Source organism: Pleurodeles waltl, chromosome 4_1, assembly GCF_031143425.1.
Source record: "Pleurodeles waltl isolate 20211129_DDA chromosome 4_1, aPleWal1.hap1.20221129, whole genome shotgun sequence".
In the NCBI taxonomy this organism is placed as follows: Eukaryota; Metazoa; Chordata; class Amphibia; order Caudata; family Salamandridae; genus Pleurodeles; species Pleurodeles waltl.
This window is the reverse complement of record NC_090442.1, coordinates 731,729,788-731,751,879: the sequence shown is the minus strand read 5'-3', so window position 1 is coordinate 731,751,879 and position 22,092 is coordinate 731,729,788. Positions and strand designations below refer to the sequence as shown.

The following is a 22,092-nucleotide window of genomic DNA, read 5'->3' as shown; positions in this document are numbered from 1 at the left end:
ATTAGGACACCAACGTGTAGGAGTACATGTTGCCGGTAATACATTGGCTGATGAAGCGGCCAAAGCATCAGTAGCTACGGCTTCTGTGGCTGCAGTGACTCGTTCTCTGATGAGATTGGATAATGAAATGCTGATTGCCGTTAAAGCTTCGGCTGCAGGCAAGCCCCTTCCAAAAGGATACCCGACAAACTATACTTACCATATCAGTGCACAGAATGTTGCTTATACAACGATTCCTGGGGTTGGAGATCGAGTGATCCCCAATGAAGACCAGAGATTAGATCTGATTACAGCAGCGCATGAGGGTGTCGCTTCTGCACATGCTGGTATACAGGCCACAATAACAATTCTACAGCAACGCTACTTGTGGTCTGGTCTATGCAGACGAACAAAGCAGTATGTCCTTTGCTGTGACATTTGCCAGCAGATCAAGGGCTCTAATATCAAACGCCCACCGCAGACATCCCTCTTAGTGTCCGACAAGCCACTTCAGTATGTGTACCTAGACCATTGTGGTCCCTTACAGCCTGATGGTGCATACAAATACATTTTAGTGGCTGTGGTTTCCTGTTCTAGATTCCTGTGGGTATGGCCACAGCGGTCGGCTGAAGCCCGGACTGTTATAAAAGATTTGCTGATCTTTATCGGTACATATGCGGTTGCAGCATTCCATTCGGACCAGGGCCCTGCATTTGCCTCTAAGACATTCAGGGACACGATGGGTGTTGAACTCCATTACTCCTCACCCTACCATCCTGAGGGAAATTCGGTCGTGGAGAGGCGGAATCGTGATCTAAAGCAGTCCTTAACAGCTCGAGTATTAGGTTCAGGCCGCAGTTGGTTACACCACCTATATGGGGTCCAGAGAGCACTGAATAATCTGCCAAGTCGGTCCTTGGGGGGACGTTCTCCATATGAGGTTCTCTTTGGGATACCTATGTATGCCCCAGATCTTGATGCCCCTGGTATGGTGGCAGCAGAAACACCATTTGACATAAAAGACTGTCTCACTGTTTTACAGGAGCTTCAACAATTTTGTGATGATAAATCATCTGCAAGTGCTGCCACCTTAGGAATAAGGGAACTGGCGAAAACTTCAACTGGCTGGATTCCTAAAGTTGGGGATCTGGTTTGTGAGAAGATCGCTGTGAAGAAGGAGTTCGGTCCATCATACAGAGCACCTGTACCAGTCTTGGGAATACAAGGCACCAGGACTGTCATCTTACCACCACTGTCTGGTTTTAAGACGAACAGATTAATCTCCATTGATGACATCAAATTACACCATGTGGCCGATCCTTCACAGTAGACTAGGAGGTCCCTTGGGTGGTTCCCGGTCCCCTCTCACTACCCAGCAGGTCATCAATCTACATAGTAGGATGAACATCACTACTGTAGACTATGCAACAATGTCAACTGCTGTTCCGGACACTTCCTCGACCATGGGGAGGGCGGAAAATGAACTTTTGCTGGTTCCAGTCACATCTTCAGTGACCACCCCGGTTCAAGATTTAGCTGTATTTTACACGAACACTTCAACGACGGATGACGTTGTCTACCAAGCGCCTCCACGTGCAGTGGATCAGAATACACCGGCTCCTGTGTTTGCAAAGACTACCTCTGGCTATTTCATTGACATTGATGATTTTTCTTCGGATTCATCCTCTACTGTGATTGACAATGTTTTAAAAAGTAGTAAGCTGTATCGATGGCTTAAAAAGAACTATTTGATATACCCATGGAACTACTTGTGGTTCTGTTTGACATTTATTGCATTATTTTTATGGATTGGTTTTGTGACTGTTTTCTTTTTGCTCATAAATGGTCACTATATTCCTGATCGCTCCTCAGTGGAGCCTGTTGATGAAGTTTTAACACCACATCATTCTTCACATAAGGTCCCCTGTAAATATTACGGCAATACCGATTACTGATGGGATTGTGTGGGACAAAGTTCCATTCAATGTATACAGGCCTACAGAAATTATTCAAATACCATACGTGTTCAAAATTGCTATGACTGATGTAATTACACCTGATGTTGTCTCTGATGATTGGGATGTCCAAACAGTTGATTCCATGCTAACTGAAATGAAGTACTATTCCGCTTTTGAAAGTGATGATGTATATGATTATACAATGAATTATGGGGAAATTTTCTGCTATAACAATTGGGGACATCACTACCTACACCGTGCCACTAGATACAGGCCTCTCTGGAACTACACACAGTGGGAACACTGTTCTACACCACTGGTGGGGAGTCCAAAGTATTATAGCAATAAATGTACATAATTTTTGGGCATGATACAAGAAAAGCAGAGTCGTATTATTTTAAAATACCTCCGGCTCAAATTAGGAAAATTTTGCTAACAGATACAAAACTGATTTATTCAGATCCCTTTGTTTCCCGGCTCTTGATTGAGGGTTACGAATACTGGAAGAGCACTATTGACTTGAAAAGTGTATGGGGAACACATGATTGGCAAATACAGGGTAGGGAGGCTTTGTTTCGAGCATGCCTGATTCCTGTGCAAATGATTTTCTTAAATGACACTATTGAGCAGACATCCTGTCTAGGGTTAGCAAAAACGAAAGATCTGAACACGCCCAGTATCTCTACTCCGGCAAGGTTTAAAGATTGGCAACACTTCCTTAATATCACAGAGGAAAGGCTAGATGCAATGGTTTACGGCTGGTACCTATAATTCTTCACTTTCTAGTCCCGGCGGGTGGTTGGTATGGCCCAGACACTAATGAGTGTCAAAGGTGTTTTTTGAACTCTTCATGGGGTTTTTCAATTAACAGGCCAAACCCTCGCTTTATATCGGGTCAACATACAGGTATAGTTACGACATACAGTGTGGGTAAGCTGTGCCAGCAATGGGTGCAAACGAACACATTAGCCGCAGTTAAGAAACACCTGAACACTCTTTCTGAAAATATAGACTTGCAGGATTTTCTGCTGGGTCCTAGAAAACAGCGCTCTAAAAGGTTTTTATATGCTATGTACAATGAAATTTGGAAACTTTCCCAAATTGAGGCTGCTGCGCTTTTAAGGCAACTAGATAAGGAAAATTTGGAAAAAACATTCACTGTTGTCAACAACGGCATGAATACACTGTCCAACAGGATTTATTCACTATCAAATATAGTGTTGTATGCTATTGATATCACTCAGACAGACTTGTCCCGGTTATATCATGGGCAAATACAGCTACGTTCCATCATGCAGCGAGGTTGGACGTTACAGACTCTGAAAAGTGGCCACATTCCATGGAAGTATATTAATGGGAGTTCTCTGCTTTTAATTTTTCCAAGGAACAAGCGACAATGGCTAAGAGGGAGGCTAGTTTCACCCCGCTTCAAGTAGAGAAATTAGATAAGTTGCCCTTCACGGTAGCAGAGAGTCCTTCAACTATCTGGCTCTTACACAGCATTATTAATTTACCGATTTCGACCTTTCGTTTCTCGAGCTGCCTGAAACATCTTGCAGTGGGACGATATGACCAACTAGGAGATAGCTTTATTAAGGAAGAGTGGGAGTTGCCCTTTGACTATAGATGTCTGAACGGCGAAAGGGAGGTCTTTCTTAGCGGAAGCGAATGTGAGACTGCTATTCGTCATTCTATGATATGCAAACAGGTGTCTCTTCACGGTCTTTGCAATGCGGGGGTCGCGAATTTGGCCTGTTTTCTGAAGGGTACTCCCGTCCCCTTGATTCGTCCGGTGTTTCATGTACTTTCCAATGGAAGTTATGTTGTACTGAACGATCAAAGTTGTTGCGGCATGCGACCCGGAATTGCCTACGCAATCTCGGTCTCGAAGGCCGTTATGTGTTGTGGACATGTTTTGTTTCCCCCCACACGAGAGATTAAAGTATCTGACATGTGGCCCCACATAGATACTATTAATGTGAATTATAACAAGCTGAGTAGGCTAAAGGCGCTATTGTTTCAAAAACAGGTCACCTTGACATCCGCAAAGGAGACGTATGCTCTCCAGATTGCTAGATCATCAGCCGAGATACAATCCCTTTTAAATACCAATTTCCCCAAACACTTTGGAGAACTGGTATCCAGAATATTCAATGCTTCGAGCACCACTGGGATTGTTCATTTCTTTAAGGCTGTCGATTCTGGTTTCGTGTCCATCTTCCAGACTGTCTTCGGAGACATCCCATCAGCCATCCATTCTCTCTTTTCAAGTGTGTTTGGTGGCTTTCCAATTATTTTGGCTTTGATTGGCAGACTACTACTGCTATTTCTTCTGATTCGCAGTGGTTGTTTCTTTCCAGCAACGCAGAGCAATGGAGCCGCTCCCACCAACTCCACTGTGCTGTGAGCGCATGGTTCGGATCTTCGGTGCACCTTTGCTGGTGGAACTGGAGCATGACTGGTCATTGTCATTCCGGCCCCTTCTCTGGTGCCTACAACCAGTCTTCCGCTGCATATGGTGTATGAACATCTGCCTATGGTCTGTCTTGCTGTTGCACTGACATCTCCTGTGGACCAGGAACTGCTGATGTCCCCGATGAGGGTTCATACACGGTCATGCCCCTTGAGACTGAGGTTGCTCCGCGAGGCCACCTATGAGCCTTCCCTTTTGAGATCTATCATGGATGAGAACACTGCAACAGATAACGATACACCAGGAAATACGGCTCACTTCTGCTCTGTGGATCCGTTTGTCCGCCGAGTACTAGACTTAACATCGGACGATGTTGACTCATTTTTTAGACCCTTGGTTGGTGCCTTCGATGACATTCTTCAAGATCATGCGTATAACAAATAATTTGATGAATTGAATTGCCATTCCCGATTCCAAATTATGCATTTAAATTAAAATTGTTGCATGCTGTGCTTGTCATAGTTGACATTAACATCTCTGTATGTATTTTAGAAGATTTGTTTTAACATATTTTTTTAACACATGCTACAGCTTTTTTAGCTTGTTTTTTGCTTTTAGCTTTTAGTTCACAAGCAAGTTTTAGCATTTGGGTTCCTGTTCCTTCATCATACCTGTTACGGCAATGGGGAGGGTGTAGTGAATCCTAGTTCGTTTTAATGGGATAACAGGAGTTAGCTTAGCCTCTGGCTTGTAGACTTGTGCCCCCGTCACCTAGTGACTTTTAACCTACTTAGCTTGCTCTGTCTTAGCCCATTTAATTATTTACTTCTTCTAAGATGGCTGCCTTGTTTATAGTTAGGCCACTTGTTATGGGTAACATTATCAGTGTCACCGTGCCAAGGCGTCAAGATCAAGCACCAAAGAAAAACAAACAGTAGGTGTTCACACTTAGGGATTTTCCCTCTCTATACTTTCGAGGGATTGTTGATATTAATTGCCGTCCCAAGCATGTCTGTTATCTATTGTTTAGGAACACACCTACGTCAGGGGACCTTGTAGATCTGTATAAATACATCACACTTTAGACAGATAATCAGAGGGATTCCGACCAGAGGGCATCGCCACCATCGCTGATACCGATGCTGCAGTCGTCTTGACGCTGACCCAGTCTTCGTGTCCCTGCGGAGTCTGAGATAGAGACCTCATTCCAAGGTAATGAGGGTTGGGGGCTCCTCTCATGGACATGGCATTGGCAGATTAGGTTTAACAAACCCAGCTCTCCTTTAGGTAGGAGGTTAGGCCTTTTCACATTAGGGTATTAGGGCATAATACATCTCATATTTTTTTTTATGTATTGCAAGATGGTGGGGGTCTTTGTAATAATGACTCTCGTCTTCACAATACTATTTCTTGCTTTATTCATTATCCTAATCATTGTAGCCCATGCAACTTATCGCAAATTGCAGTTATGTTAAATAAAAACTATTGTAACTTTACTGCATCTGTGTCATTGCCTGTGTTTGTATGAGACAATATATCTGTGAGAAAAGGGTAATCTCCGTTTAACCACGACACTCCCCGAGATATCTTATTTGCGAGTCCATGCGTAAACGGCTGCCATAAATCACCTTTTACTATTGTGTTTCTGGTGAGGTGCTGCTAGTGAGCCGGTAAGGTTGGGACAACAGTTGCGACTTGTTGTAGGAAAGACATAGTCGCCTAAAAACAAAAGTACTGTCATCCCTAAACAAGCAGTCTTGCTCAGAGCAAGAGTCCAAACTACGACAGAGTTACTGGGCTCTAACTGTATAAATACAGCAGGCATTAAACCTCTGTTCTGGAAGTGTGCCAATTAAAAGACCTCAAACAGAGCACCAAGTACCCTACTTTAGCTCAGGAACATGAACCTTTCCCCACCCCTCCAACTCAATTAAGATTGAAATGAACTAGATCCTTAGTTTCAATTGTGTTAAAAGCTCATTTGTTTTCGGATTCTCATGCTCTTGATGAACAAGTTACTTACCTTTGGCAACGTCTTCTCTGGCAGAGACTCTATCTAACCGCAAATTCTTTACATTAGAATATTCCCCAGGCGCCAGGCTGAATCTGGAAAATCTTCTGAAGTACCTCTGCCCACCAGTAGATGGCGCTGATGGCTCCTCATCAACGTCATTTGTGACGTGCATGGTCCCTAAATAGGCACCACTCCATTATACTGACATCAGTTTCTTTCTTGGCACATTCCGCACCCACAGACACAGAACCACGTCCGAATGATTGTAATCAGTGTGCCGGTTTAAGACGAACTTCCATATGAGGAAGTACAGTTTGCTGAGGAGGGATGGAGGGAGAGTTGTTAAGGAATCTGTGGTAAAAGGCATTACCAAAGGTAAGTAACTTGTTCTTCTGGAAGAGACTTCTAACCACAGATTCCTTATCTTAAAATAAATACCCCCAGCGTACACACACACACACACCAATGGCTCATAAAACCAAATCTTCACAGAGGAAACACAAGTGCACCATCTATGCTCCATGGTGAATGGAGTGAAGGACTTTGATGAGACAAAACTGGCAGACCCTTTTTTAACACTATCTGGGAAAATCCAGGAGATTTATTCTGAGAACAATGAGGTTCAACGTTTTTAGGAATGTGAGCATCAAAATAGCTGTCAAGTGACTATGTCAGGAGTGACACCATTGGCCACCACCCCCTTTTTTAGCTATCCAATAGTACTTTTTCAGGTCTAAGGATGTAGTTTTATATGTCCTAATATAGGTGTGGATTTGAAACTCTCAACTTGGTCAGAGCGGTGTGATAAATATTCAGGGTTGGCAAAAGGTGCTGCACTCCATTTGGCAGGTAAGAACGTCTCAAATAGATTTAAATACCACGCTGCCATGGGATGGCAGCCAGCTGATCTGCAAAAGGATGGGAAAAGAGTGTGTCTTTGGCTATTTGGTCATCAATAATCATCAGGGAAAACTGATGATAGAGAACCCTTTACAATGGAATAGGAAAAGCCAGGAACTTTTGGAATTTGGGACAGGAATTGATTAAGGACAACAATACAGCATGGCGTCTTTACCGTGTTTACAAAAATAAATGTAGGGAAAGTGTAGAGCTGGCTGTTCAAATGTTGACATACCCGGTACAAAGTATACAGTTCTAAAGTTAACAATCATAGGCTTCAGTTGAATGTTCCAAAGACGTCTGAATCAGGTATAGAGAAAAAGATGCACCACAGTTGGCAAAACCAGTTACAGAGAAAGAAGCATGCCTGAAGTTAACAGGACTAGGAGCCAGAAGATACGGATCAGTCAAAGCTGCCAGGAAAAGAGATTGGGAGAATACAAACGAAATATGAGTGGGAGGGGAGGATATCCAGTTTGGCAGGAGCTAGTGCATGTGGTGAAGATGTTTAAGGACAACAGGCCAGGCCCCTTTCTTAAATGGATGCTCCAAAGTTGACGCTTTCAAGTGCAAAAAGTGGAGCCATTCAAAGCTGCCAGGACAGGGTGTGGAGGTGTGAACATTACTGAGGTTAATAAGACCAAATAAAAAGGCAAAAACTGTCTACTGCTACCAGACAATTGCCTGAAGACATTTTTAATGTTTGGCAGGTGCACGTCCGAGGAAGATTTTGAAAGTTAACTGGCCAGATACAGGTAAGAACATTAGGGAAAGTCATGCTACACAGATGGGAAGACAAGGAAGTAAACAGCAAATCTTTCAGACTTTGGTATGTGGAGAGAAGATGCTCCACATATTGCAGGACCCGCTGCAAAGGAGATCACATCAAAAATCTTAAGGACCAGGTTTAGTAAACAACATGTCTGAGTATTACAGGTCTGGATGCGAAGACTAGGGATTTCCAAGACAGCTTGGGTGACAAGAGGAACAATGGTTCAAAAGTGGTAGAAGAAGATGCTCTTAGGTTCCCAGGACAACCCAACATTCAATGAATGCGCTATCATTGTATACATTTAGCCATGAATTTCCACAAATGCCCCTCTTGGTGGACATCCAAACATTTTGACTCCCTTCCCCGAATGCTGTGATTAATATTTAGGTTGGTCTGACTGTTTAATGCCTTATTACGAGTCAAGCATCGACCAAGGAATGCTCTATCAATGTATACATTTAGCCATGAATTTCCACAAATGCAGCTCTCAGTGGACATCCAAACATTTTCACTTCCTTCCCCAAATGCTTTGATTAATATTTAGGTTGATCTTACTGTTGAAAGCCTTATTACGTGTCAGATCTGGAGCAAGTAACCATGAGTCCAACCCCTATTTCCCCGATTGCACACTGTCTGATCCTGGGCATCTCATTATCTCGACTGCCTTTCCTACATCGAATGATAAACTGGCTACCTGTAAGGTGGTTGGATGGGAACGGCCTATTGTCAGCGCTGTGTGCAAACCTCAAAATGTAAAACGTGCCGTCGTGTTATTCACTTGCCTGACCCAGCTGAGAAGCAAGGTGCAAACGGGGGAATGATGGGTCTTTCAAACTGCTCTGCTACAAATAAAGAATTCAACTAAATAACACCGCTTATTTGTTATCTGCCATAAAATGTTTTCCCTCCTCAATGCAGGCTGGCACAAACCAGCCCAACTTCTGGGATGAAATATCTCTCACTACACTCAAGCCATATCTTAGACACCTTTAAGATTTCATAGCGGGGGTCCCACAAAGCTTGTTCTGGTACCCGACTTCTATTGGGGGGGATCGGGAAGCTTGCTTTCGTTACAAATGAGATCTGCGGTTGCTCTTCACACACCTGCTGAGGGCCTCCCGAATAAAGCGATGAATCGTGACATTCTCCGCCATGTCCATTAATGGTGTTATATAGAAACTATTCCCAACCCCCAGGCGAGAAAGGTACTCGGCGATGAAATGTATAAGTACTCTTTGGAAGCAGGCGTGAAGCCTGGAACGGGCCTGCGTTATTACAGTGCGACCTGCAGGTTAGGTTGTAAAATGTCACACGCCTCTGCGCGGGGCGGGGCTCCTTCGCTTGTATTCCGGCGGCTTTCTACTACGAACTTTTGCGGAACTCGTCGGCACCAGGGCCTTGTAAGATAAATGTTATATCAAACTAATGAAGACCGGGCATGGAAAAGAGCGCCCACTCCGGCGGTAACCTTTCGTAGACGCATCGCGCGGGTTCCACAGAAGAGATAATTTCCCGCGCTCCCGCAGCGGGCGCGAGCAAGGGTTTCTCGGAAGAGGCAGGCATAGCTGCCCTGGGCAAATCGTATAATTACAATTAACAATAACAACTATTTGAAATTCTAAAGTAAGTGCTAGCTCGAAAATTGTACATCTCACGGGTTTTTTCTTCTGCAAAGTAGTGTTCAGAAGTTCCTGTTTAACTGTTTCAGTGCACAGTTCAAGTCCGTAAGATAACAGATTTCTATAATCGCATTGCCTTATCGAGCATGACACAGAAGGCTGTGGGGAGAGCAGTATAAAGCGAAATGTTTGGACTCAGTAAGAAAGCCAAACCCCCCATGAAACCCGTCTCGAGTTAACATCATGACATAATTTAGTTCGATTCCAAAGAAAACCACTGCCACGGGCGTTTCTGCCATGTTTTGCTCCTGAGAAATATCATTATAGAACTGTCGGGGGTCAACGGTTAAGAAAAGTGTGGTAACTCTAGAAGCAACAGGATGAAAAAGCCAAGTTAGGAATATGCCAGAGCCCCTTGTGAGCACTGTTCTCAGTATTTGAGCCCACAGCCTGTCCAAGTGTGGGCCACTAATATGGTGATGTGGTGATGCTTTGAAAGGAAGGGAAGCCTCACTTATCTAAACAGGGACACACAAGGGGTAAATGGGAAATTGTTATATTACATTCTATGACTGGTTCGTGAGAACTATCAAATCGCTTGCAGAACTTCACGAGATTCGAATAAATGCCACGGCAAGGGAATTCAGAAAACATACTAAGGATACTTTATCCCAGTTATTTGTTGTCATCTGCTGCCACTGCTTTACTACATGTAGACTGTGCACGACTCAGGTGTGTGATTTGTGCACACAGATTTGTGGCCTTCAAGTAACATTGTCTCTATCTCCTTTTCTATTTAATGTGTATGTAACCATCACTCTGACTGCTCCGGTCCTATTAATCGTGCTGATATACACACCACGTAACTCTCAAAGGAAAACATTGACTAGTGCTTTAAATGGAAATATAAAAGTGCTGGGACTCACAGATTAGCTGTTTGCTCTTGGAAGTACCAGTACGCTTTCATTAAATGTATTGCGGCCCTGCTGAAAATGCTGATACTCTCCCTTTCAAATTAAAGGAGTGCGGGTACTCAGTACCTGCCCATTTAAAACTCTGATATTAAGCCATTCTTTCTAAGGACATATGTTCTACTGACATAATTCACAATCAGAACCCTAATCCTAACTATTATCTTCTATAGCTCTTTAAAGGACAGGGCTAGACCCTTGAAACTTTTACCACCGATCCCCTTTACTGTACAATTATTCCAGGTTGTTCTATTTAAAAGTTATACCTTCTAAGGTAATAGCCAATTTCACAGATCTGTAAACATGATCACATATACAGCCACAGATCAAGCAGAGCTCTCAAATTCTATTCACAAGTAGCTCATCCTGTCCAGTTTTTCATTGCTAAATATATTAAAAGACTGTAATAGTCTCTTCAGAAGAAAGGCTTGATGTCCGGCCCCGCGAGGGGTGTAGCCTCAAAGGTGGGGGTCATTGGGATGCTATACCACCCTCCTAATATATTCTGTGGCTGGTACGTGGGTACAGTGACTCTAAGTCGGGTACAGCTATGCCTGATTTACCCTTCTGCAAAACAGAGTGGCTTGTTCCTCCAAATCTTTCAAATGTTCATTTAGACAAATCTCATATCATCCCTCACACACAAGCACACACAATAGGCAGGAAAAAATTATGGAAGTAATTAACACACTAGAACTGGTAGCGTGGTAATGTAAAAGAAAGATAGAACTGCCCTCAAATACTGAGACGGCAAGGCCATGACAGCAGAATGGCAGGGGGCATGGTAGACATCAGCATGGCAGTGCAAACATCACCTCATACACATGCCCTTGTTCCATCAGGTGACCCTGAAAGGCTGCCTTGTAGAAACAGCACCTGAAGAGGCCTCATGTATCCCTGATATGGCATGGCAGTTAAAGAAGAATCTTGGAGTCACGGGGTGGTGATCCGGAGGTACCACGGGCGTGGGTTGCAAGGCACCATGTGAAGCTCAAAGCTTACCTTCCGGGTGGTATGAAAGCAGCTCTCTATGACAAAAGGGTAATCTATGAACCAGGACTATGCATGCACAGTACTGTGAGGGGAATTCCTCTAGATTGCTCTTTGGTCATGGCGCTGTTTGCACACCAGAGGAAAAGTGCTACATGAGATTACCATGATGTCTCTGGGTGCAGGGGTACGAAAACTGTAACGACCTCCCAACAGCTAAGGGAATTCCTAAAATTTTCCCACAGCTCAGGCTAGATATGGGAATGGGGATTCCCAGAACCTAGGCGACAGAGACAGCTGTCTACCACCAGTTCAGAGTTAGAGAGCCACATAATCATCCATTTTCCCCTATAGGCTATGTAAAATTCAGGTGGTTAATACTGTCATTTCATATATGGCGGGGATGTGGTGGACTTCTGGCAATTGCAGAGATACCACCACCCACCGGACATTGTCCCAGTCAATGCTTTGCAATTGGTAGCTAGGAGGGAGGAGAAGTTACCTTGGTCAATAGAGGCCACACCGTTCCCTGCCAACTTTAAAATCAGAGCCAAAATATCAGTGGCCGATCTTCTAGTTTCCCATGCTCTTTTTGTCCAATACACAGATACCTGAATAGTTGTATAGATCTGAATTCTTTCAGGAAAGTGTTTATTTTTCCAAATAACGTCCTTCATTACGAGTGTGGCGGTCTCAAGTCCACCACACTCGCGATGGCGGTCGGACTGCGGTGACAGGGTGGTCCAGCCGCCCTATCATGACCGTGGCGGAGCTGCCGCGGTCCGACCGTCGGCACCGCCAGGCTGCCGCCAGCCTGGCAGTTCTAACGGTTGCAATTCGCCAGGGCAGCGCTGACCTGGGGATTACAAGTCCCCATCTGCCACACTTTCCATGGCAGTTTACACCGCCATGGAAAGGCTGGCGGAATGGGGGTGTCGGGGGCCCCTGCACTGCCCATGCACTTGGCATGGGCAGCGCAGGGGCCCCCATGCACAGCCCCATCACACAGTCCACTTCCCAAATTACGGGCAGTGGAATGCGCGACGTGTGCTGCTGCACCCGCCGCTCCGCCACATTGCAGCCGGCTCGATTGCGAGCTGGCTGCAATGTTACAGCCCTGTTTCCCCCTGGACTGTTTCTGCCCGTTGACGCAGCGGGAAACTCAAAACAGGGCCAGCAGGGTTTAGCCCGCAATGGCGGTCTAGTGACTTTATGAGTTTGGCAGGTCGCCTCCGCCGCCCGCCAAACTCATAACAAGGCCCATCATTTTTTCTCACGTGGATGGCATTACTAATCATGAAACTCTCTGCATTAAATACCCCTCGCCCCACTGTTCATTGCATCATGTTTTACAGGCAGACCATGGTGATTATTGATAAATTTCAGGTTCACACCACTCAACCTTACTGACCAAGATAAACCTGTGAGTCTCGCCCCCATCTACTATTTATAAGCTTGATTCTAACTCTTTATTCTTTGGACAGTTCTGTTGGTGCACTGCCAGCTTGCACCCACTCCCAAAAAAAGAACTGGCTTGTAAGGAAAACGAGTATTTGAATATTGAGGCATGTGCATCTGAAATGTAAGTAGAGACTAAAACACCACTGTCTCTGCCTCCAATGTTATGCCCTTTCAGAGTCACCATCCAGGTGAGAAACACCCCAATGCCCCTGTTGAGAAGCCTCTCTTGTACACTTGCTCTTTCCTCCTCTGTTACCCAACTGTCTCAGTACTACTGACATCAACGTGTTAAAAATTTAAGATGAAAGCCAAAAGTCTGTCAAAAGTACCTGACTTCTAAGTGCAGCACCAGCAGGCAGCGGTCTGCCATCTCTTGAAAGGATCTGGCCAGCTCGACAAGGGTCTGCATGATCTGCTCCGACACTGGTGGAAGCTCCATGTTTGAATGACTGTCGGAGCCTGGGGACAGAGCTGCTGCAAATGGAAGAACCAGAGAAATATGAATGAATGCATAACGACGTCAAAGAAAGTAAGTAAACAAAATAATATTGCTGCACAAAGAGTAACTTCTTCTTTAGGAAATCCTGTTTAATCTACTATTACTTCACACAGCCTTATGAGATCTAAAGATTCGTAGATGCAAGCAAGGATAAAGGGAATGCATTCCTGCCGCCTGATTAGCCAGCTTTACAAAGTTGTGATGTTATTTTGACATTTATTGGCATTCTCAGATTCGATTACAAGGAATGTGTGGTTTGTATTGGTCTGGCCAAACAGAAGCCTTAAAATACAATAAATAGCCAATGTTGTTACCCTGCGGTGGAAGCAGCTAGAAGCACTTGAGCGGGAAACATGAGTTTTGAGTTTTAACAACTAATAAAGCTTTTTCACATTTTTAAACTTTAAATTAAACTTAAGACACTAATTTTTATGGGAGAGTAGATATCTGGTGGAAATAACACACCAAATCGGAATCTCTATCTAGAAGTAATGTTACTTAATTTGCAGAATGTGGTGGGCACACAAATTAATGAACTGTCTCATTAAAGGCACATGTGGAGTTACTCACTCAGCTGCTTAACCTAAATATTGCAGAAAGTAGAAATTCACACTTTTTTTTCAGAAGCCTTTTATTGCCATTAAACTTCCCCATTCTGACACACTTTCTACAAAACATAGTGAAGTGAGATGTAGAAAAAAACTGCTCCTTACAATAAATAAAAAACTCACACCACTTTGGTAAGGTCACCCTTTCTGTGTATTCATCCCAGATTTTTTAATCTTTTATAGGATTCTATTTTTCCTGGTATTAGGACTCTGTGGCTGTGAAACTGTATCCTATGCCGCAGTATATTTGCTGTGCCCCTAAAATGGTACAGTACAATTTATTTTACCCAACTAGTGTATTTAATACCAAAGTTAGGCCGTTGTAGAATGCTGCAGAAATTGCACCAGTGGTGTGGAAACTATCATGCATAGGCTGCAATGCACATTTAGATCATTCCCACACATAAAGAAATGTATGCCCCCAGGGAGCACCTTAGTTCTCTGGCTGGGCTGCAGTGACACATGACAGGTACAGAGGTACTGCTATGGAGAAAAAAGATGTCACCCACTAGCATGTGCCTTGTAAGCCCACAGGACTGGGCGTCTTGTATACATAAATGTGGCTTACTAAATATTGGGAATAATGTGCCTTTATAATCAAACAATTGCCTAAAAGCTTTCAAGGTTAAGCTGCATGTTCCAGACACAGGCCTACAAATGAGTAAAATCAATATTTTATACCTCCAACCGGTATATTGCCAGAGAAATGGTGCCAAGTTATTTTCACTTAGTTTCAAAATTCAGATTCACTGGTAATAATAAACAATTAGTAAGTAACATGAGCCCCTTGTGTGCACAGGACGGCTGGAAGTTGTCCGCACACACAGTGGGTCTGTGCGCAGGTCGTCTCTGAGCTGTCCTGGTACATGAAGTAGGAAATCCCTCTGGTGCAGGCACCAGAGGGATTTCCTCAAACTTAAAATAGCCTCAGGAGTTGGGGAAGAGCTTCCCCAGCTCCCGAAGCTATTTCAGTTTTTCACTGAAATGACGATATGCACATGTGGCGCACTGATGTAATTTCAACTAAATAAAAGTGAAATGAGTCGATCGGCTCAGTACACTTTCACTACATTGGTGCTCATGGGTATCTCAGCTGAGCACCAATTCAGATGGGGGAGTTTTCACTGGAAAGAGGAGAATCTACCTTTTCTAATGGTACTATTCCCTAGTGGATCCCTGCTTGGGGATCTCTATAGGAGGGTGCTCCACAAGCATAAATCTACCCATTAGACACCAGGGAGGGAGGAACGGCCTCTTGGGCAGGGGCTTGTGCTCCATCTTAAAATAATTTATAGTATACAGTGTTTCTGCCCTTCCCCCGACAGGACGGATTCCAACCGAGGTCAATAGGCATCGATTTCCATTGTCCTTGGTTTGATCTGTTTCCGTCACTGGCACTAGGCCCTGGCCACACAAGTGGCGCAGCATTTTTATCTGCAGAAGTGGGACAATACAGGATGGAAGGAATTTTGTGGATTCCTGTGGATTCTGGAAATGTCCGTCACAGAAATGTGAGGAAAATGTGTGTTTTTAGTCAATGTTTGTGGTTTGCAAAAGATTCTGAGTAAAACAACCTGGTGAGCGCCATGCAAGTCACCCCATCCTGAATTCCTCTAGGTGTCTAGTTTTAAAAATTGTACAGGTTTGCTGGGTTTCCCTAGGTGCTGGCTGAGCTAGGGTCCAAAAGCCACAGCCACCCACTTTGTAAAAAACAAGTGAGTTTCACATGAAAACATTTTTATGTATCCATGTTGCGTTTTGGGACGTTTCTTGTCCCGGCCACAAAGCCTGCGCACACAAGTGAAGTACCATTTTTAACAGAATAGTTAGGGAGATTTTGGGTGGAATGAAGTTTGTGGCTCCTCCCCAGATTCTAGAACCCTCCATCACAGAATTGAGAGGAAAATGTGTTTTTTTCAGTCAAAGTTTGAGGTTTCTATGGAACTTGTAATACAGCGGACTGGATATCCGTCACATTTGGGACGGAGTAATCCCCTCCGCCAAGGTCGGAATCAGGCCCTTAGTTTCTTTGGGAAAACCTTTAAGGATCTACAAAATGACCCCTTGATGAATTCAGAATTTTGTCTAATTTTCAGGAATGTATAGCTTTCCGGGATCCACCATGGGTTTCACACTTGTGTCCACCACAAGCGTGAAAGGAAATACCAAACTGTTTAAAAAAATTTGGTTTTCTGAATCAAGTATGCCTGTTCCTGGAAGCTGGGGAGATAGTGGTTTTAGCACCACAAACCTTCAGTTGATGCTATTTGCAGGAAAAAACAGACACTTTCTTCTGTATGACGTTTTCCAAATGTTCCCAAGAAAAACAACATTTAGCTATATTTTGATTAATTTCTTAGCCCCCCTCTAGGGAAATCCAAACACCCTGTGTACCTTTAGAATCCCCAGGATGTTGAGGAAAAAAGGACACAATTGTGAATTGGATAGCTTATGTGGACAAAAAGTTATGGAGGCCTAAGTGCAAACCACCCCAAATAGCCCCAAAAAAGGCTTAGCACTGGGGAAAAGGAGGCCTAGCAGCAAAGGGTTTAAAATAAAAGTAACTTTAGGGACGAAGACTTTGTGATGCATGAGAAAACAAATGCTTTAGAACCAGTCTGCCTCTCAGCTCTATTCTATAGGGCCAGTACACATTCTTAGCTGGGTGTTAAGGACCCTGCTCTCACAGTACAATGGGTTGATTTCTGGGCCAAGGAAGGCAAACGCATTGTCACCATTGGCAAGTTAAAATGGATTAGCCATCTGGGAGGGTGTGAGGAACAGGTGGCAGAACAAATGAAAGCCTTGACACTTCTTGTTTTGACTTAGTAATGCCAAATGGGGCTGGCAGGAACTGCTCCCATTCATTCCTAGGGCCATCCTAGAGTCTATGACTCCAGCCCCCTACTGACAGAAATCCAGTATGGCCTCATCAAAATAGGGGAGTTGCTAGAACAGGACCAGTAGAGGATGGCAACATTTTAATTTTAGGGCTTTGGGAATTTGGCACTAAACCAAGAGAGGAAGTGCTGAAAAAGGAGGTGGGAATGGTGCAAGAGAGTAGTCTGGACTGGGTGCAGGAGATTCTACAATCATCGACTAGCATACAGGATAAGACTGGCACTCCACCATGACCTCCTCAAAATACTCCTGATCCCAAGAAGAAAACATATTTAAAGAAGACAACTCTGTGTGAATGCTGCAAGAAGAAGAATCAAGAAGAACTGACACCTGCTGGCACCCATGGGCTAGAACCGCTCTCCAGTGGTCAAGTAATTGACCTCCGGTTTGCAAGTTCCATTGACACAAACATCAGAAGGTCTCCTGACTCGAAGAAGGCCCAGTTGACTACTGTGGTCTAGATCCTCAGGACCACTTTCTGAACAGAGACCTGGTGCTAAGAAGCATGCCCGTGGGACCTGAGGGCTGCAGGTGTGACCAGGAGGATCTTTCCCAGAAGTGGGAAAACAGCAGGACATAATCATTTCATCACCCCTCTGGAGGATGGCGAGAAGGTGCTGAGGCTACTCAGGGATGGCACACTACAGATTGGCAGTTTAATTTTGCTCTGAGCTTTTTGCTCCACTGAAACCTGATCAGCTGGACTTTTTGGAGCCCTTCCAAGCTACAGCTTCCAGCCTTAACCCACTGGTGGAATTTGAGAACCATGAAATCAACGAAGTCCTAACCTTTGACTAGGCCAACACAGTAAACCTATCTTAGGAGAGAAGCCACATTGCCAGCTATGAAATCGAGCTTTGTCTTGCTCAGAGATTTTGGCTCTGAAATCAACTGCTTCAGCAAAGCTGAACAACAACATATCAGTCTTAAGTGGACTCACATCAGCTTCAGACCTTGCTCTGCTGTATGACTTTGAGCTCCAAAAAATCCAGTCAACTATGAACTGATGTTTTGCTTTGATGCTTTACTAATTCATTGCACCTTCTACATTAACATTTTAAAATCTCCAGTTTGTACGGGTGGGCGTAGCGAGAAAAGACAGAAAAGACAAATCGGGTTTGTATTGATTTTTAAGGTTCGTATTTATTTGCACTACAGTTCTCTTTTCTACAATCCAATAAGTCTCCAAATCCCAATGGATATAACTCCTTTCTTGCTTCTTCCTTGGTAGGTTCTCTTCAACCAGTTGGAGGCCTCGTGGTGGAGTTGGGTCGGCAGAGGAACCGGGAAAAGAAAGAAGGCAAGGTAAGTCTTTAATTCTGGATTCTGGGGATCGTGTTAGTAAGGGGCGAGGAGGAATTTGAGGGGGTGCGGTGAGGTTGTAGGAAATCTGGGGTATACCGTAACCCGAAGTGTGAATTACACGTTAGCGTAGTCTTTTATGCGGGTCCTGGACTCTCAGGAAAGGTATATATCCCTGCCCAGGCCCTTTTAGTTATCCCTGAATAGCACGTGGAGGGAAAGTAAGTATTGGCGTTAGGGTCTGTGAGTTTAGTTGAGGAATGGGGTTCAGTCCATCACCTTTAAGCAAAGAAAAAAAATAAAAATATATATATATTTGTGCCCAGAGAAAGAAGAAAAAAATATATTACAAGATAATTTTAAACACGACCCTTGTATAGGACGTCCCAGTAGGGCTTTCTGCTTTTCCAACCCTATACTTTATTTAGCTTGTTTTCCCCTTCCTCCCTCTGTCTCCCCTCACCTCCCGCTCCCTCCCCACCAGGGCTTTGTACCCGTTGTGAATGCAGGACCGCACCACCCGGAGCCACGACCCCCCCCCCAGGGACGTGGCGGTGACTGCGTGTCTCGGGGCCTCCTTGCCCTTCATCTGGACGTTCTTCTCCCTGGCAGCTTCCCGGTCTTCCGTTCTCCTGGGTTGGTGCGCTTTGCCGTGTTTCTCCTTCTTCCACGTTCTTCTCTTTCCCCGACGCAGGCCGCCTCTGGGGTCCGTCTTCTGTTTCCGAGGGAATCCGGATTCCCGGATTCCCTCCGTCCTCTCCTTCCGGGTTATCCCCAGCGGTGCCCCCGAGGTACCCTTGCTCCCGCGGATCGCCTCTAAGGGCAGCCGGGCGTTCTGGCGCCCGGCTACACAGTTCTCTATCCGATATTGATTTTTTGTGATTTTCCACTTACTACATTTTTCTTTATTTTTCTAAATTGATTTGGGATTTTCACTGGGTTGTTTTCTTGACTTTCCAATTGTTGGTACAGCTTGAACTTAACAAGCACTTCTCTTGGGAACTGCCTGCTGCTCATGCCACACCTGGTAGGGGTTGAGCAAAATTTAATTGAAATGTGTGTCTATTAAGTTGGTAAGGCTCACCTCTTCCCAAATGAATTCCTATTCTTAAGTGAACCAAGTGCTAACTGCATTAACAATATCACATTACTGGATCCTTCTGACCTCATCCTTGAATAATGCGTTCATGGTTTCTTAGATAAAAACTGTTCAAGGACCGTAAGGTTTTTGCCTGACACAGAACTGACTTTCGCGGCCTAAATTATATCCGATGTTTTGCAATTTTTTTAATGTTTAAGCTGGTTCAGAAGAATGTCAAGGACAATCTGTTCAACAGAAACATGTTCAACTCTAACGGAATCTGCAGTGGTCAAACCAGCCCTTACACCCTTATCACCAGGCTCATTAATGCCTCTATTTAACAAGTGTACTACCTCAGCCACCTGATATGATGCCAGCCTGGCAGAGACATTTTAAGGCATGGGTGCAATAGGCAATTGTCCAGGGCCCTTGCATCCTAGGGGTCTCCTGGTAAAGTAAACTTTCTAGCTAGCACCTCTCTGTCTATTTCCATATCTCAGTCTGCCTCCACTCTGCCTATCACTACGTCTGAGTCTCTCTCTTTGCCCTGTGGCATCTTAAGGATTGTTTTTGGGGGGGCTGAAAGATATATTCCAACTGCTTTTCTGTGAACCCCATTTCTGAAAGTTTATTTGGCATCAAGATGGCTCCAATCTGCAGAGAACTGGCAGTAAAATACGTCTTGTATGGGGGTCCAAACATCCTCAGGATGAAAATGAGGCACTTGTCACACTATCTTTCACATGCACACATCCCACATAACCGCATGAACATGTGTGGACATACCTTTGGCCTTGCAGTTGGTTGTAGAGCAACAGCAAACAACTTTGGGCTCACAAGATAAAAAAGACCTTTATCACGTCTGCTTAGGACAGCCCAGTACTATTAGGTCTTCCTCCCACTATCCCCAGCAGTCCTACCAAGTGTCACGCATCAGGGGTTAGTTTAACATATTTCAGTGTTGGTGTCTGCATCACTGCAATGAAATGTATTGCTTGAGGTACTCTCGGCTACCTGGTATTAGAACCAGCACGACATGTTGACCTGCAGTGAAGACTCTCAGCCTGGGGTCAAATAGAGATGAGGTTGCATGGGTACGGCATTATTAGGGCTCAAAAGTGGTTGCAGCTACAACTTTGTAGTCGTGTTAGCACTAGTGTGTGCCCTTGCTCGTCCCAGAGACCCAGGCTCTGCAGCGTTCACTACTCTCCTGACTACTTTGGCTGCCTCGTGTGGCAGAGACAGAGGCCTGTTTCGTGATATGCTGATTACAGTCTGGCATTTTAGAATCCATATGAGTCCACTGTATGTCCCCTGTGTACAAATGTAAACTTAGAATGTCTCTTAAAGTTGTCTTACTCCTAGCACACACAGCTCAGGGCACACTTTGTTTTAATCCAGCCATTATGATAAATTTTGGCCAGAACCGTGCCACTGAAAAAGCTGTAGATACCAGGGTCAGCTTTAGGACGGTGCGATTAGTGCAACCGCACTGGATGCTGACCTCCTCCATTCTCGCGCTGTCTTCCCTTTGGTCTTTTCCATCTCTTCTCTACCCATCATCCCCCAGCCCTCCTTCATTTACTTACACCTCGCTTCTTCTACTCCACGACCCTTGACTCCTCCCCATCTCCCGTTCTGTCACCCTCCTTTCTCCCCTCACTGTTACACATTCTTGTCTAGTTACCATCCAGTCTTATACCTCGTCCACTTATTTCCTGTCTAATGTACTTTCGACTTCCACCACCTCCTATATCATCGTCCCTTCCTACTCTTCTACAGTAGCCCTCAAGCCTTCTCCCACTTGCCACGTGTCCTATCATTTCCTGTTTTTTTCTTCCCGCCCTTTCATCTCCTGTACCCAGGTCTTCACCTTCCTTTCTCCTGCTCCCCTCTCACTCCTCTTTTCTCGTAACCTCTTCTCTCCCCGCACCCCTCTTTCTTTCAACTTTTTCCTATGTTGCTCCTATGGCAGTCTACCCTACAACACAGTACTCTGTGTACTCTGTGCTACTGACCTCTACGCCACTGCACTCTATGCTGCCCTACTCTACTCTAAGCCACTGCACTCTATGCCAATGAACTAAACACCACTTTACTCAAAACGAATTCACTCTACCCCACTGCACTCGACGCAAATGCTCGCTACATCACTGCACGCTAAGCCACTCTATTCTACTCTGCGCCACTCCACTCTGCAAGATTGCATACTACACCACAGCACTCTATGTCACTGCACTGTATCCTGCATCCTCCAACTCTACGCCAATAAACTCTGCCTCACTCCAAGCCACTCTAATATGTTCAGCACCAATGCACTCCACGCCACTGCACTCTGCAACACTCTACGGCACTGATCTCTGCAACTCTACTTTACACTTCTGCACTCTACCCTGCACCACACCAGTCTACTTTGAACCACTCAACTCTACGCCACTTCACCCTACTCTGAAACAATCTACTGTACGCCACTGCACTCTATGCCACTGTACTCTACTCTGCCTCACTGCACTCTACGACAATGCACTATGATACTCCACTCTATGATCTACTCCATTAAACACTAATTCACTCTATGATGCTCTATATTCCACTCCATGCCACTCCATTCTACAACACTCTAC

At 44.7% G+C, this 22,092-nt stretch overlaps 1 protein-coding gene across 1 annotated transcript in view; it reads right to left on the bottom strand.

Annotated features, from left to right (window-relative positions):
- EXOC4 (exocyst complex component 4) overlaps nucleotides 1-22,092 on the bottom strand; it is a 1,633,445-nt gene that overhangs the window by 138,894 nt on the left and 1,472,459 nt on the right. The window contains exon 15 of the mRNA XM_069229316.1: nucleotides 13,407-13,551. Coding sequence (XP_069085417.1) covers nucleotides 13,407-13,551 — 145 coding nt within the window. The remainder of the gene's footprint in view (nucleotides 1-13,406; nucleotides 13,552-22,092) is intronic.